The sequence below is a fragment of the Mytilus edulis genome, chromosome 3 (assembly GCF_963676685.1).
Source record: "Mytilus edulis chromosome 3, xbMytEdul2.2, whole genome shotgun sequence".
In the NCBI taxonomy this organism is placed as follows: domain Eukaryota; kingdom Metazoa; phylum Mollusca; class Bivalvia; order Mytilida; family Mytilidae; genus Mytilus; species Mytilus edulis.
The window spans coordinates 88014184-88028952 of NC_092346.1; the positions used below are offsets into that span (position 1 = coordinate 88014184).

Below are 14769 nucleotides of genomic sequence, written 5' to 3' on the forward strand. Positions count from 1 at the left end.
TTCAAAAAAATAATAATTTCATTTAGAGTGGAAGCATTGTATGAATATCATATAAGCGCTATGCGAAACAAAAGTAGTTCACTACATATCGTATTTTTTTATTACTCAAACCGTTGCATCAGACTCCATTGATGTATACATATAGTAAAGTTGATACATATAACTAAAAAAAATAGCTTTAAAACTTTTAAAACATATATTATCTAAAGGGTCAAATATCAGTGACAGTCACTACATGTATATATATTTACATGTATGAGGTTAAATCTTAGTCTAAATAATTGAACAATTTTCATTTAAATTCAATAGGATTTATTATTTGTATTGGTTATATCCGTGGTTGCACTACAAAGGTGGACTAAGTAAGAACTTTAAAACTATACGTTAAACGTGACATTGGTTCTTTTCTATAAATAGTATCATTCATGTAAAGGAGAGATTTATTTAGTGTATTTTTTCATTATCTACTCCTATTAAATTGCAATTTCATTGATGAACAGGATATTGGATAATTGTATTTGAAATTAACATTCTCAGGTATAGTTGCAGGTATTATAGGTTAAAAATATTCATTTTTGATATGCATGAATGTAACGACATTGTGCTGATGTTGTAATATTTTGAAGAACATTATGGTGCTTATTAACTTAGAACTGATTACGCTTTTCTCATATTTCTTGTTATATATTTCTTTTTATAAGAATTAAAATCTGTTTTATAAGACGCTTTTCAATTGTCCTTTTTGGAATGAGGCTCACAAGCAAATCGCCTGTACTTATCAGTGAAATATTTCTGCTCATAAAAAGTTAATCGGCTGTACTCGTCAGTATCATGTTTTTCTGATTTTGATCAAGTTAATCGCCTGTACTTGTCTGTTGTATGTTTCTGATCATTAAGAAGTAGGTCCGGTAAGGGCCGATTTTGGCCTCAAATTTCAGGTTCATCTGACGAAAGATTTTGGACACTTTTTCAACACTTAAGTGTCTATTTCAGTTGATTCAATTAGTTCGTGTGAAAGATTTTAACTGAGTTAGTCATTAAAAACGCACCGATTCAAGCTTAAATATGAAAAATCTATCAAATATTCCAATAAATGTCACTTTTCAGATGTTGATTTTGTGGCCGCATCCGTGTTCATCCTCAACCTTTATATATGTTATGTATCATCATAAAATACAACTAACATTTCAATATTAAGCATGCACACAAATGCGGCCACTTTCATTTAAGACGGAAACCGTCTTAAATTTAACTAAAATGCTAAAATTGTGAAGATTTCAGTAATTTAGCATGACTTAATGATGCTAGCACCCGATACATGTGAATTGTATTGTCAAAAACAGCCCATATTTTTATAGAAGGATTCTACTTTCCAATAAATAACTAAAATAGATATAGGAAGATGTGGTGTGAGTGCCAGTGAGACAATCTCCATCCAAAGAACAATTTATAAAAGTAAACCATTATAGATCAATGTACGGCCTTCAACACGGAGCCTTGGCTCACACCGAACAACAAGCTATAAAGGGCCCCAAAATTACTAGTGTATAACCATTCAAACGGGAAACCCAACGGTCTAATCTATATAAAAACGAGAAACGAGAAACACGTATAAATTACATAAACAAAGTTAACGACAACTACTGTACATCAGAAAAAGTTAACATTTAACAATTTTGTAAAACTGCTATATTTTGAGTCCAAAAAGGGGTCTTACTGGACCTTATCCTTTGTAAATCGTCAGTTTTTGTCAGTATTATGTTTCTGATCTTAAACAAGCAAATCGCCTGCACTTGTCAGTGTAGTTTTCCTGCCTATAAAAAAGAAATCGCCTGTATTTGTCAGTGCTATGTTTCTGATCTTAAACAAGCAAATCGCCTACACTTGTCAGTGTAGTTTTCCTGCTCATAAAAAGGAAATCGCCTGTATTTGTCAGTGTTATGTTTCTGATAATAAACAAGTTAGTCGCCTGTACTTGTCAGTGTTATGCTTCTTTTCATAATTACGTAAAACGCCTCTACTTGCATTTGTCTGTTTTATGTTTCTGATTATCGGTTAGTCGGCTGAACTTGTCAGTGTAATATTTCAGTGTGATTTATCTGATCGTTAACAAGCTAATCACCTGTATTTTTCAGTGTTATGGTTCTGAACATAAACAAGTTAGTCGTTTGTGATTTTAAGGATTATGTTTCTAATCTTAATCAAGTTAATCGCCTGTACTTGTCAGCGTTAAGTTTCTGGTCACAAATAAGTTTATCGCCTGTACTTGTAAGTGTAATTTGTCAGCTTATAAAAAGTAAATCGCCCGTACTTTTCAGTGTTATGTATCTGTTCATAAACTCGTAAATCGCCTTTACTTCTCTGTTTTATCAATTTATGTTTCTGAGCATAAACAAGTTAGTCGCATGTACTTGTCAGTGTTATGTTACTGATCGTAAACAAGTTATAGCGTGCACTTGTTAGTGTTGTGTTTCTGATTATAAACACGTAAATCTCCTGTACTTGTCAGCATTTATGTTTTTGATAATAAATAAGTTAGTCGCTTGTGCTTGTTCGTCTTACCTTTCTGATCATTTGACAAGTCAGTGTCTTGTTTTATTATCCTGAACACGTTAATAGCCAGTACTTTTCAGTGTCATTTTGGTTTTAAACAAGTTATTTATACGTTTATAATTTATAAGTGCATTAATATAATTTGCCCCTGTAAGTGACAATATAGCCACTCCAGAAATGATGTTTACTGTCGGACGTCAGAAGTCAAGGTGACAATATTGCAATATTAAAGTCAGCTCATTTGAAATATCAGTAATTTTGCAATTATTTTATATATTTCTACATCGTTAAAAAATTGACATCAATAAAATGAGCTTACAATAAACAGGTAATGCTTCTCAATGACAAATCGTAGTTATCATAGATAATTTTACCAATTTTTTTATTATAATATTCACTTCCTTTTTGTCTGCTTGTATTACTTTACAGATATGCATTTTTGTTCAGCGAATTTCTCTTGAATTTAAAAGTAAATCCAGAATAGCATAATTCGCTTTACTCTTATTAACCCTTCCTGCTGGTTTACCTTAAGCTCCTTAAAAGATCACCGACTCCGATTGTACATGAATTTATTATTACACAATTTTACCTTATTTTTCGTTAATCGGTGTTGCGCATTTTGTCATGTTTTGAAAACCTGACTCCAATACGCAAATTAACCTTCAGATAGCTTTTGCTAATTTGTTTCACACCATTAACTTGTGTAAAATGTTTAAACACATTATATTTTTCAGCAATGCAGCAGGTAAGTCAGTCACCGTATTGATCATAATATATATTACATATCATGTGTTCCTGCATAAAAAAAAAAGTTTGAAAGTGTATCATGTATGTTTGATTCCTTGAGTATTTAGGTGTAATACCGCCAAATCATAGTTCGTCACATCCGGTTCAATACGAAAATAGGTCGAAAAAAATATTCCCTTGAATTTGAAAGTTCAAAAAATTGAAATTATTCCTACATCTTATTGCATTACAAAACTTCTGAGTCATAAACATACATCTTGGGTGTTTCTAAGCACCAATTTACAGGTTAATGCAAGTAAATAGTATGAACAATAGATTTATTAAAAAAAAAGACTGATTTGTAAGCATATTGATAATAAGACATATTCATCAGTCATCTTGCGCCCATTTTATTCAGTATACAAAAGACTGAGAATAAATGTTCTTAAAAATACGCAATACAGTAGATAAACTCGTCATAGATACCAGGGTTGAAGTTTTGTATTTGCGCCAGACGCGCGTTTCGTCTACAAAAGACTCACCATTGACGCTCGAATAGTCTAAGAACTAGTAAAAAATCAAAAAGGAAATATTTGAAAGATATGTTTGCGTCAATCCCATCAATACATATGAATATTCATAACATGATAATTTTGTCTCATCCTCATTGTTCATTATCCATAGTAGGTTTTTTGGTGAGTGAAAAACTTTTAGATGCGTGCAACAATTATTCATCATTGTATTGGTATCTTTTCGTTGATCTAATAGACCTTCATTAGTAGAAAAGAAAATGTCTACATCTTTGAAATATACACTACATGTAGGTTGAAAAGGCAGTCGTTTTTGTAATATTTCATGTTCTCTTATTTTTCATAGTACCCACCTCCTCCTGGTGGGCAGTATCCCCCGCCTCCCGGTGGGCAGTATCCCCCGCCTCCTGGCGGTCAGTATCCTCCACCTCCTGGTGGACAGTATCCTCCGCCTCCGGGTGCTCAATATCCGCCTCCTCCACAAGGACCACCTCCACCCTATAATGGCGGATATGGTCCACCTCCAATGCACAACCAACAGCAACAACAGCAGGTTGTAGTAGTACAACAAACCAGTGACTATGTAACAGTGAAGGAAAATAAAGGGTAAGTAGATACTTACGATAACTAACCTTTATGTTTATTTCAGTTTTTCAATAAATTGTTCAATTTGTAGCATCCTAATTCGGTGAGAACTGGGGGAAAGTTGGAGCAGTAATGGTCATAAAAAATGTTCAAATACTACGTCATATCAGGTCGGAATTGTGACATTAACTTCCATGTTTCGTTTTGAAAACTGTTACACTGCCTTTACATCAGAATCCTTTGTATGGTTATATTTTAATAGATTGCTCGCCCTTCAATCGGTTGTATCACCTTCGATGTCCTTACTAAAATGATTCATTGTTTATGTTCTTTTCCTAGAACCTAAGCAAACCTAATAGTAGGAAAAACCGTGAATTGGTCAATCATAGTCTCTTGTGTAATACAATATTTAATATAGTAGAGATACAATATAAAATTGATTTGTATGATATGGCCTAGTCCTTCATACTTCAACTCCCGAATCAAAATGTATCTCACTAAACAGTAACTATTTTCTCCATAATCCGTCACAGTCGTAAGTTTTTTTTTCACCCTTCTAACAGTATGCCTTATTTTCAAACGTGATATGTGATTCCCCTATTAGAATCGTCTTTTTACTTATGTTTACAATGATATAAAGTATATTATCATATTATATGGCAAAAACCAAAAGCAAACCAACAGCAAAATTAATGTGAAAGTGAAACAATCATTATAATATAATAGAATAGAAAAGAATATTTTTATTCGCCAAATTAGGGCCCCAGGATGACATATCTATATATAGCATATAAAAATGGACCAAACCAACAATTATTAAAAAAAACACATAAATTCTTGGTGAACTCTTTTGCTATGGAACAGTAAGTAGATACACCTCAGATTGGTGTAGTGAAATAAGAGAGTTCAATATGTAATTGTGAAGAATTAACACGAAGCAAAAGAGTCCCAAATATAAAAAATACATAAAAACCACAAATACTCCGTGGAACCTCAATTGAATAAGTACTACATGTACAGTGTACGCCAATGAATCAGCAACACAACGCGATTGTTACTATAACTTCATTAGAACATAACTACTTTTAAACATGTACATTTCAAGTTTGCATGTAAGTGTCTTTATTCTATTGATTGTAATGGTAGGTAACGAACGTAATATATTTCACCTGACAGTATTATGTAATATTTGACAGTTGAATAAGAAAAAATGAAAAATTTAGTAGACTACTTACATTTATTATCAAATGTAAAATGTAAGTTTCATATACTTCGTGAACCCTGTTCAGTATAGGCATACGTATGAGAACCATCTGTAAATGTTACAATTATGTATTTTTGTAATATGTATTAATATTGAAATAGATGTTTACTTTGTTTTGATTAGATGCATGCCAGACACAAGTAAATGGGAATGGTGGAACTGGTTGCTCTGTGTCCTTGCTGTAATATTTCTAGGACCAATTATCTTAGTACTAGGAGTAAGTTAGCTGTACTTGATTGCTTTGAATTACTATCGACTTGTCTGTGGAGGGTCTTTAATTCGTGGTTTTATATCTTGACAATCTTTCCAAAGTTCAAATATGAAAAAGGCTTCAGAAGCAGCAACATTTAAGAAAATAGAAAATGAAGAGAACGGCTAATGCACTAAACGTGAAGACATATTTAAAATATCAAGGTTGATACATACCGACTACTGGGTCCTTTGACATATATTAACAAATACGTAGCATCTCTCTTTACCTTACTTTGCACTAATGCCTCAGCAATTTAAAGCTGTCTTTATTTTACTTAAATGTGTCCATTGTTCAAAGAAATACAAATAACCATCATATAAAAGGATTAGGCTTGATTAAACATTTAAGTTAAAAATATTTGTCTTTTCCTATTCGCATTAAAAGACAATTTCCTTATCGGCCATCTAAACTAGTTGACACTGAATGTTCCTTGTATATACATTCATTTCTGATACAACAATTCAACTCTAATGTTAATATATATCGGTGTTTCCACCCATACGGCTCTGCTGCTTTTGTGTATCTAAAATACAATTATTTAAGTATCTGTTATATATATACAACTTATATATATATAACGTCCGAATAGTAGTCAACGATGTTCCGCACGAGGGCGCTGGATCGTTACGAGTAACGATACATGTACACAATAAATAAATTATATAAACGCCTAAAAAAGTGTACACAACAACTCCAAATACAAAAAAAAGTTAACTATAAATGTAATTATTTAGAAATATTTCAGATAACAGATATCCTTCCTCAGTCAGATTCTGATGTTAAATGAATCATCTTTAAGTCTTCTTAGATTAAACTTCTACTAAATCTTGAAATTTATACAATAAAAAAGTCAAACCGAACATCAGTTAAGACACTTACACCATTCTAAAAAATTGTTAAACATGACATAGGTTATAGGACTAATTACAACAGAGAGCTCACATTTATGCTTTATATACAAATAATAATGTGTGATTTGAACTAGCACAATTCTAAAACTTTATCGGGAACGACAATTACGATGGTATAACATGTATAAGCATGATAACGTCTGTAAAATTACCAAATAGAGAACGACAATTACGATGTTATACCATCATAATTGTCGTTCCCGATAAAGTTTTAGAATTGTGCTAGTTCAAATCACACATTATTATTTGTATAAAGCATATATGTGAGCTCTCTGTTGTAATAAGCCATATAACCTATGTCATGTTTAACAATTTTTTAGAATGGTGCAAGCGTCTTAACTGATGTTCGGTTTGACTTTTTTATTGTATAAATTTCAAGATTTAGTAAAAGTTTAATCTAAGAAGACTTAAAGATGATTCATTTAACATCAGAATCTGACTGAGGAAGGATATATGTTATCCTAAATATTTCTAAATAATTACATTTATAATTACCTTTTTTGTATTTGGAGTTGTTGTGTACAACTTATATATATATATATATTTATTTACAAACATTCTTTAGATATCTATCGTTATTATTTTTAACATTGTCATATAAACGGGATGTTTGGATAGCCATAACACAAGTTTTAACTCACCATTTTTTTTTTCTGAAAACGTCTTGTATCAAGTCAAGATTGTTGTTATCGAATAGTTTCTTTCTATGTACGTTGGCGTTTGTTTTTGTTGTACGTCAGTGTTATTGTTGTTCCCTTGTTTTCCTCTCATAGTTGATGTGTGTCCCTCGGTTTTAGTTTGTAACCCAGATTTGTTTTTCTCTCAATCGATCTATGACTTTTAATCACTGGTATACTACCGATGCCGTTATTCATCCTATATATCAGGATTAAAATTATGTACCGCAGACGCGCGATTCATCTATAAAAGAATCGTCAGTTTAGCTCGAATCAAATTGTAAAAACAACCCCAAAAAAGTACGGAGTTGAAGAACATTGATTACTCAAAATTCTGAAAGGTTTTGCCAAAACACAGCTAAGGTAATCATTTCCTGAGATAGAAAGTACTTAGTATTTTGAAAGATGCATAGTTTTGTTTACAGTTATTTAAAAATACATGTAAATGACCAGATCAATGATATTTCACGTCAACACAGAATTGCCGACTTCTTGACTTCTTGACTTCTTGACCATTGGGGAGATAACTTCCAACAGCAGTGGCACCGATACAGTAGTTGTAAAATAACTCATCATTGATATCAGGTTTAAAACTTTGTACGACATATCTACATAAAGATATATGTATATACATCAGACTCGGATTTCTCTTGAACTGAATTTTAATGTGCGTATTGTTATGCGTTTACTTTACTACATTGGTTAGAGGTATAGGGGGAGGGTTGAGATCTCACAAACATGTTTAACCCCGCCGCATTTTTGCGCCTGTCCCAAGTCAGGAGCCTCTGGCCTTTGTTAGTCTTGTATTATTTTAATTTTAGTTTCTTGTGTACAATTTGGAAATTAGTATGGCGTTCATTATCACTGGACTAGTATATATTTGTTTAGGGGCCAGCTGAAGGACGCCTCCGGGTGCGGGAATTTCTCGCTACATTGAAGACCTGTTGGTGACCCTCTGCTGTTGTTTTTTATTTGGTCGGGTTGTTGTCTCTTTGACACATTCCCCATTTCCATTCTCAATTTTATTAAATTATTGATAAATCTATTATCATATAGATATAAAAAGATTGGATATGAGTTCCAATGAGCCTGAACAATCTCCATCCACGTCGCAATTTATAAAAGTATAATATAAATCTATATAGATAAAAGTACGGTCTTCAACAGAGAGCCTTGGCTCACACCGAACAACAAGCTATAAAGAGCCCCCAAAAAATACCATTTAAACGGGAAAACCAACGGTCTAATCTATAGAAAAAAAAGGAGAAACACGTATAAACCACATAAACAAACGACAACATCTGAATATGTATACAATACTTTTACATTTTTGATAATGTTGAACGTCCTGATAAATATTACTTTTATAATAACCTACGTTATGCTATTACAGTTGGTATGTTGTATTCTTCTGGGTGGTAACGGCGGTCATGACCATCACCATCATTAAAGATTATCAAGGTAAATATCCTACTGGTTGTGTTTCCAACATATACATTTAATCAAAGGAAGAGCCAACATCACTGGTGATCAATATTATACGTACGTAAAAAGAACATAATACTAATTGAAAATAGACTTTCAGTTATACACCATTTTATTTAATTTATACACGTGCTTACTCCTTATAATACTAAGTAAATATACAACACTCACTGACTAAGATTGAGTTTCGGAGGGCCAGAAGGGGATCCAGTCAATTTGATAAAAGGGAGAGGGGTGTCCAACCATATTTCCCCACACAAAAGGATTAATCGTAAAAATATTGTGTTCCCACACCCGAACCCTCTTTGCCCCTTGGATCCATCTATGATTGCCAAAGTAAGAATATTTAGCTTTTACCTCTAATGACAAGCCCGTGCTATCATACATCACGGCACTTTGCTTAATGTATGCTAAAGTTTCATGTCGATATGCTAAAATATTAATATATGAATTGATACTCACTATATAGCAAGCAAAGCCACTTGCTTTCGATTGTAAATAATGATTCTGTAACATAAAATTTGCTCTTCCATGAATGCAACAATGTGTCGGAAGAAACAATGTGGACATAAAAAACCCACTACAAGTCGTATAGAAACTGAAAAAAATCAAAATACGACCTAAAGACAAACAGGGCCACAAAACACTACAAAATAAAATAAGTAAAAGACTGAGAAACAAGTACCCTACCAAAAACTGATCGTGATCTCAGGTTCTCCGGAAGGTTAGGTAGATCTCTTCCACTAGTAGCTCCCGTCATGTTGTTGTGAGGTAACTACACATTTGGTGATAGGTTTCGTTCGTGTTTTTGCACAATAATTACGTTTTAATCTTCGGATTATTACTTAAAATCATAAAGAACAATAAACCCAGTTATGGAAAATATTTCCTTCCTTTATCCACTTTCTTTATTAGCATATATTCAAAATAAAGAACTCGTTGAATCTTGTTTTTTAACATCCAGCAAAAATACTATCATATGAGTATACATGTGCATGACAAGGATGAAAGTGAATCTCAAGTTCTCCTTGACTAGTTAAGGTGTGCATATTACTCAAGCGTATAACCAGTTACAGATTTTATTGAATACCAAGAGAGGTTTCTGGATATCTCATGACATAAAGGGATTGTTCGATTGATTAATTGATGCCAAATCTGTCCACTTGAATTATAATATCATACTTACACGCGAAGTAAAAAAAAAGGTAAATGTAAGTACTTGTTATAACCTACTTAATTTCTTTTTTTTATAGATTGATGAAAGACTTCACTACAAAGATTTCTCGTGCATTGATAGAATCGAAATCAATGAATACATTATTATTGTATTAATACTAAATCAAAGATTGTAAATAATCATCTCATCAAATTATAGTTCTCTTTATCATTCTGTATTGTTTGTCACTAAAGTTATGTCTTTTAATTGTCTTTTTAATTATTTTGACTGATGATAATCATACTAGAACGGTCAAGAAGAGGCGGATGATATCATGGAGACATATTAAAGAGAAAAAAAAGAGAAAAATCGCCATGACAAAAAACGAAATTAAAACATGAAAAGGCGATTAAGTCCACACAATACCACATAGAAAACAAAAAAATGAGTAAAACGAACCCTATCAAAGGTTGAACTAGGGTGCTTTCAAAGGATAAACAGCCCTTTCAACATGTAAAACATAATGTAAAATATCACACGTTGGTCTTCAAAACTTGTGTTTGTTATTTTCCTATATGCGTATTTGGCCATTATTGAAGGTCATACAAGGAAATGTAGATTATTACATAAACAAATATCAATTTATGTATATCTTTGCATTCACTTCCCAATTGACTTTCAATTATACAACATCTGAGTTTCTTACTCGTACAATAGTAAATATATCTCATCGATTAAATGAAGGCTTTGTATTTACAATTATAAGATTTTTTATAGCAGGTTCGTAATAAAATGTATAATTCAGTGTGAAAAATACTCGTTCCACAAAGCAAGCATAGGGAATACTGAATTGTATTGTTATAACATACAAGTATCATATTGAGACCTTACAGGAAAATAAAAATTGTGGACAAAAAAGGGTAATAGTACTTACATTCCAGTCTGCCATTGCTACTTTTATTTTACGATAACAATCAGGATAAGACACTTGTATGTGCGATAAAAGCTTAGGAAATAACAGTCAAATAAAGTTCCAACTCTGTCTATTTATACAACTGTCATGCAAGTGAAGGTTTAACCTAACTACACACCAGGTTCTATAATAGTTTTTCTTTTACAATTGTGACTTGGATGGAGATTTGTCTCATTGGCACTCATACCACATCTTCCCCCATTAACCCATAGCTACCATTTTTTCTTTGGAAAATGTTTATATATAAGTCAGAAATAAAACGGTTGATGTCGCTTGTTCTGTTGATTGATAATGTTTATACTAAGTCAGAAATAAAACGGTTGATGTCGCTTGTTCTGTTGATTGATAATGTTTATACTAAGTCAGAAATAAAACGGTTGATGTCGCTTGTTCTGTTGATTGATAATGTTTATACTAAGTCAGAAATAAAACGGTTGATGTCGCTTGTTCTGTTGATTGATAATGTTTATACTAAGTCAGAAATAAAACGGCTGATGTCGCTTGTTCTGTTGATTGATAATGTTTATACTAAGTCAGAAATAAAACGGTTGATGTCGCTTGTTCTGTTGATTGATAATGTTTATACTAAGTCAGAAATAAAACGGCTGATGTCGCTTGTTCTGTTAGTTGATAATGTTCGATTTGGTCAGTTTTTATTGACTTCCCCTTTTTTGAATTTACCTTAGAATTCGTTTTTTTTGTTATACTCTTCCTCTAAAAATATTAACATTAACCTTGTTAAGAACTACACATGTAAGTTCAGCTCTCTTTCAAAAACGATATGGCTTCCATAATATATTCATTGGCTGATAAAAACCTGGCATTTCTGCTTATATTTAGATCTGAGGTCAGGTTGAACAGTGAATTGGTCGTATTTTATTAAGGTCGGTATATATTCATTAGATCAGAAAATAAAACTAATGCAAATGGAAAAACTAGTATAAAACAAGCAGTCCACCCCATAATACTGCACGATTTCCTATTGTCTACGGCTGATCTTTTCTTATTCCAGTAAGCAGAGGTTTCCTTTACCTTCACTGTTATGTTCTTCTGCAGTTGAAATATGTAGTTTTGTAGAATAATTCGAAGTCTGTCTCTTGACATACTCTTTTCAAGTTGAAACCATTTGTTACTTTTTAGCTTACAGGAACATTGGCATTCGTTTGATTTGTAAGCAGCTACAGAAGTTGTGTCTGTGTCTTGTTTTTTTGTACTCCAATCCGTTGATGTAATTCTTGAATTTGCAGCAGTCGCCTTCAACGTTTCTGTATTGTCAACAGCATGAGACGTTGAAGCCAAAGGCCAATATTTAGATGTAACTTGCCCTGTAGTTGGCTTCAATAAAGTTGTCACTATCGAAAAGGGTTTACTTGTTGGCGAGATCGTGTTTTGATCAGTGGCTACTGTAGACTTGACTGGCGTAGAAAAATATGTAGTAACACCACCATTTACTGCAAACATATCAAAGATGTGAGACAAGATATTGTAACATTCTATTATTACTTCGTTACACTAGGCGTTTGTGAAGCGGATAATACTAAGGTACATTTTGAACTCACTTGTTTATTAAATTCTTGATATTCCTAAATAAACTGACAACGCCATGGCAAACAAAAAATAAGACAAACACTATTACAAATAAAAGTACACAATACACAATTAGAAAACTAAAGACCAAGCAACACGAACCCCACCAAAATATCGGAGTAATCTCAGGTGCACCGGAAGGGTTAACATATCCTGCTCCACATGTAGCATCCGTCATGTTGCTCATGTTATTACCCGGTAATAGTCTAATTCAGTAGGTCTCATTCGCGAAAAAAATGCATTTCAACACCTCATACTACTCGTTTGTAATATAAACTTACTTGAATAAACAAGAACTTTAGTCTCATCTGTTCCACCACATATAGTAGATGTTGGGGAACAAGTAGGAGTGGGCAAGCAATACGCTAGTCTTTTATTTCTGACCATACTGGGCTGTTGATTCGAGCAATAACAAACACATCCAGTCTTGATGAATTTAAAGAAATAAACAAGAACAATTAATATGTTTAATTTACAACCAACGTGTTAATGAAAAATTTACAACGCTATACAGATATCGATTCCTCACATTTCCCTCTCATAAAATACGTGTCGTCATAAACTTAAATGCAATATTGAAACAACTTGATTATCCGGACTGTCTTGGACAAAAGTACAAATTATCTCCGTGCATCTTTACATTACATTTTCTTGTGAAGTAGAGTTGCGTTTCTTTTTCTTCGTTGTTGGTTAAAGAATTATGTTGATTTATAATATGTACTTTAAATTTTCTGTTTGAAATTGTCCTTTTTGGTTTTTTCCGTATTACAATACTTATTGCACATCAGTGTTTCTAAGTTTCCGTTGTTTTCCTCTTACATATATAGTTGATGTATTTCCCTCTGACGTGTATAGTTGATGTGTTTTCCTTGGTTTTAGTTTATTCCGGGTTTGTTTTCTCTCCATTAATTTGAGAATACTACTGTTGCATTTTCTTACATTTATATACACGATTAAATTACAAAAATCAGCCGGTCCTTTTCATATACTAAATTTTAAGTCTAATATTGAAATATACTAAAACTTTGAAATAAATCACCAGGAAAGCTAAACCATATCAGATCGATATTTTGTATCTGTGTTTCTGTTAGGTTTTTTTTGTCGATCTGACGAATCAAGTACTATTCAACTGATATTTTAGTTCGTTCTTTCGTAACAACCAGGTTAGAGGAGTGATTAAGGTGCCAACAAGCATGACGATTACACCCGACACATTCTGTACGTGCCTGTAACGTCTGAAGCCCATCATTCAGTGGTTATCGTTAGGTGCTGTATATCATATTTTTTTGTTTGTTTTACACTTGGGTCAGTCAGGGACTACCATGCGGTATGAATTTTGCTCAGTTTTAAAAGCCATTCGGTGACCTAAACATACTAACATCTACGTGATATTTCTTGACGAATAGTTGTCTGATTGTCAAACATACCACATTTCCTTATTTCATATATTATAGTATTGTAAAATAGTTCCAATAATGTAAGTTGAGGATTGCATACAATATACAATGTTATGTTCTATTTAAGTGACACCTTGTGTTTTGAATCGGTAATATTACATATCATCTAATGTTTTAAATTCACACATAGATATATATTTCGTGCAATTACTAATACATGTATTAATATATAATGAGCAGATGAAAGATTGTTAACTATAGCTATCGATATGAAAACTTACGTTTTTTGTCGCAGCGTACATTTTGCCTTTAGTTTTGCAAGCCGTTATACATTGCTGTGACGTAGATATTTGACTTCCTTGATATTCCCCAAAAATGCCATACCGATCAAAACAACCGATAACCTTGAAATCTACAATACAAAGAAAACTTTAACACAAAACTCATTAATGGCGCTCGTATCAATGCAGTTGAAATACAATCTTTAAAGCGAGTGGAAGATCATCTTAATAGCCTGTTCTCCACAGAAAACCCCTATAGACAGTAAAAATCTAACAGGATGCAGAAAAGTTCGGAATGTTGAGATCTACTGTCACATATTGTTAATTTACACCAAAATGGCGACCTATCGATTCTTAATTGGAGTTATCGCCATAAAAGGAAGGAATTTTA

The 14769-nt window shown here is 32.6% G+C and overlaps 1 protein-coding gene and 1 long non-coding RNA gene across 2 annotated transcripts; one reads left to right on the top strand and one right to left on the bottom strand.

Moving 5' to 3' along the window:
- The first annotated feature begins 384 nt into the window (after nucleotides 1–384).
- On the top strand, nucleotides 385–10407 carry LOC139517713 (protein SPEC3-like). Its single transcript, XM_071309073.1, has 6 exons — nucleotides 385–537; nucleotides 3288–3298; nucleotides 4156–4415; nucleotides 5782–5875; nucleotides 8893–8960; nucleotides 10238–10407. Exons 2-5 carry the CDS (start codon nucleotides 3290–3292, stop codon nucleotides 8947–8949), a joined length of 420 nt encoding a protein of 139 aa, XP_071165174.1. The 5' UTR covers nucleotides 385–537; nucleotides 3288–3289; the 3' UTR covers nucleotides 8950–8960; nucleotides 10238–10407.
- A 1428-nt stretch (nucleotides 10408–11835) lies between these two features.
- LOC139517714 (uncharacterized) lies at nucleotides 11836–14538 on the bottom strand. Its single transcript, XR_011663188.1, has 3 exons — nucleotides 14379–14538; nucleotides 12982–13126; nucleotides 11836–12564 (listed from the first exon to the last, which is right to left on the bottom strand). It is a non-coding gene; the product is annotated as an uncharacterized lncRNA (long non-coding RNA).
- Between the last annotated feature and the right edge of the window lie 231 nt (nucleotides 14539–14769).

Excerpts from the sequence above, each read along its gene's own strand:
- LOC139517713 (XM_071309073.1), top strand. Across the intron at positions 4,416-5,781 it reads ACAGTGAAGGAAAATAAAGG|ATGCATGCCAGACACAAGTA; the intron begins GTAAGTAGATAC and ends TGTTTTGATTAG. Across the intron at positions 5,876-8,892 it reads CAATTATCTTAGTACTAGGA|TTGGTATGTTGTATTCTTCT; the intron begins GTAAGTTAGCTG and ends ATGCTATTACAG.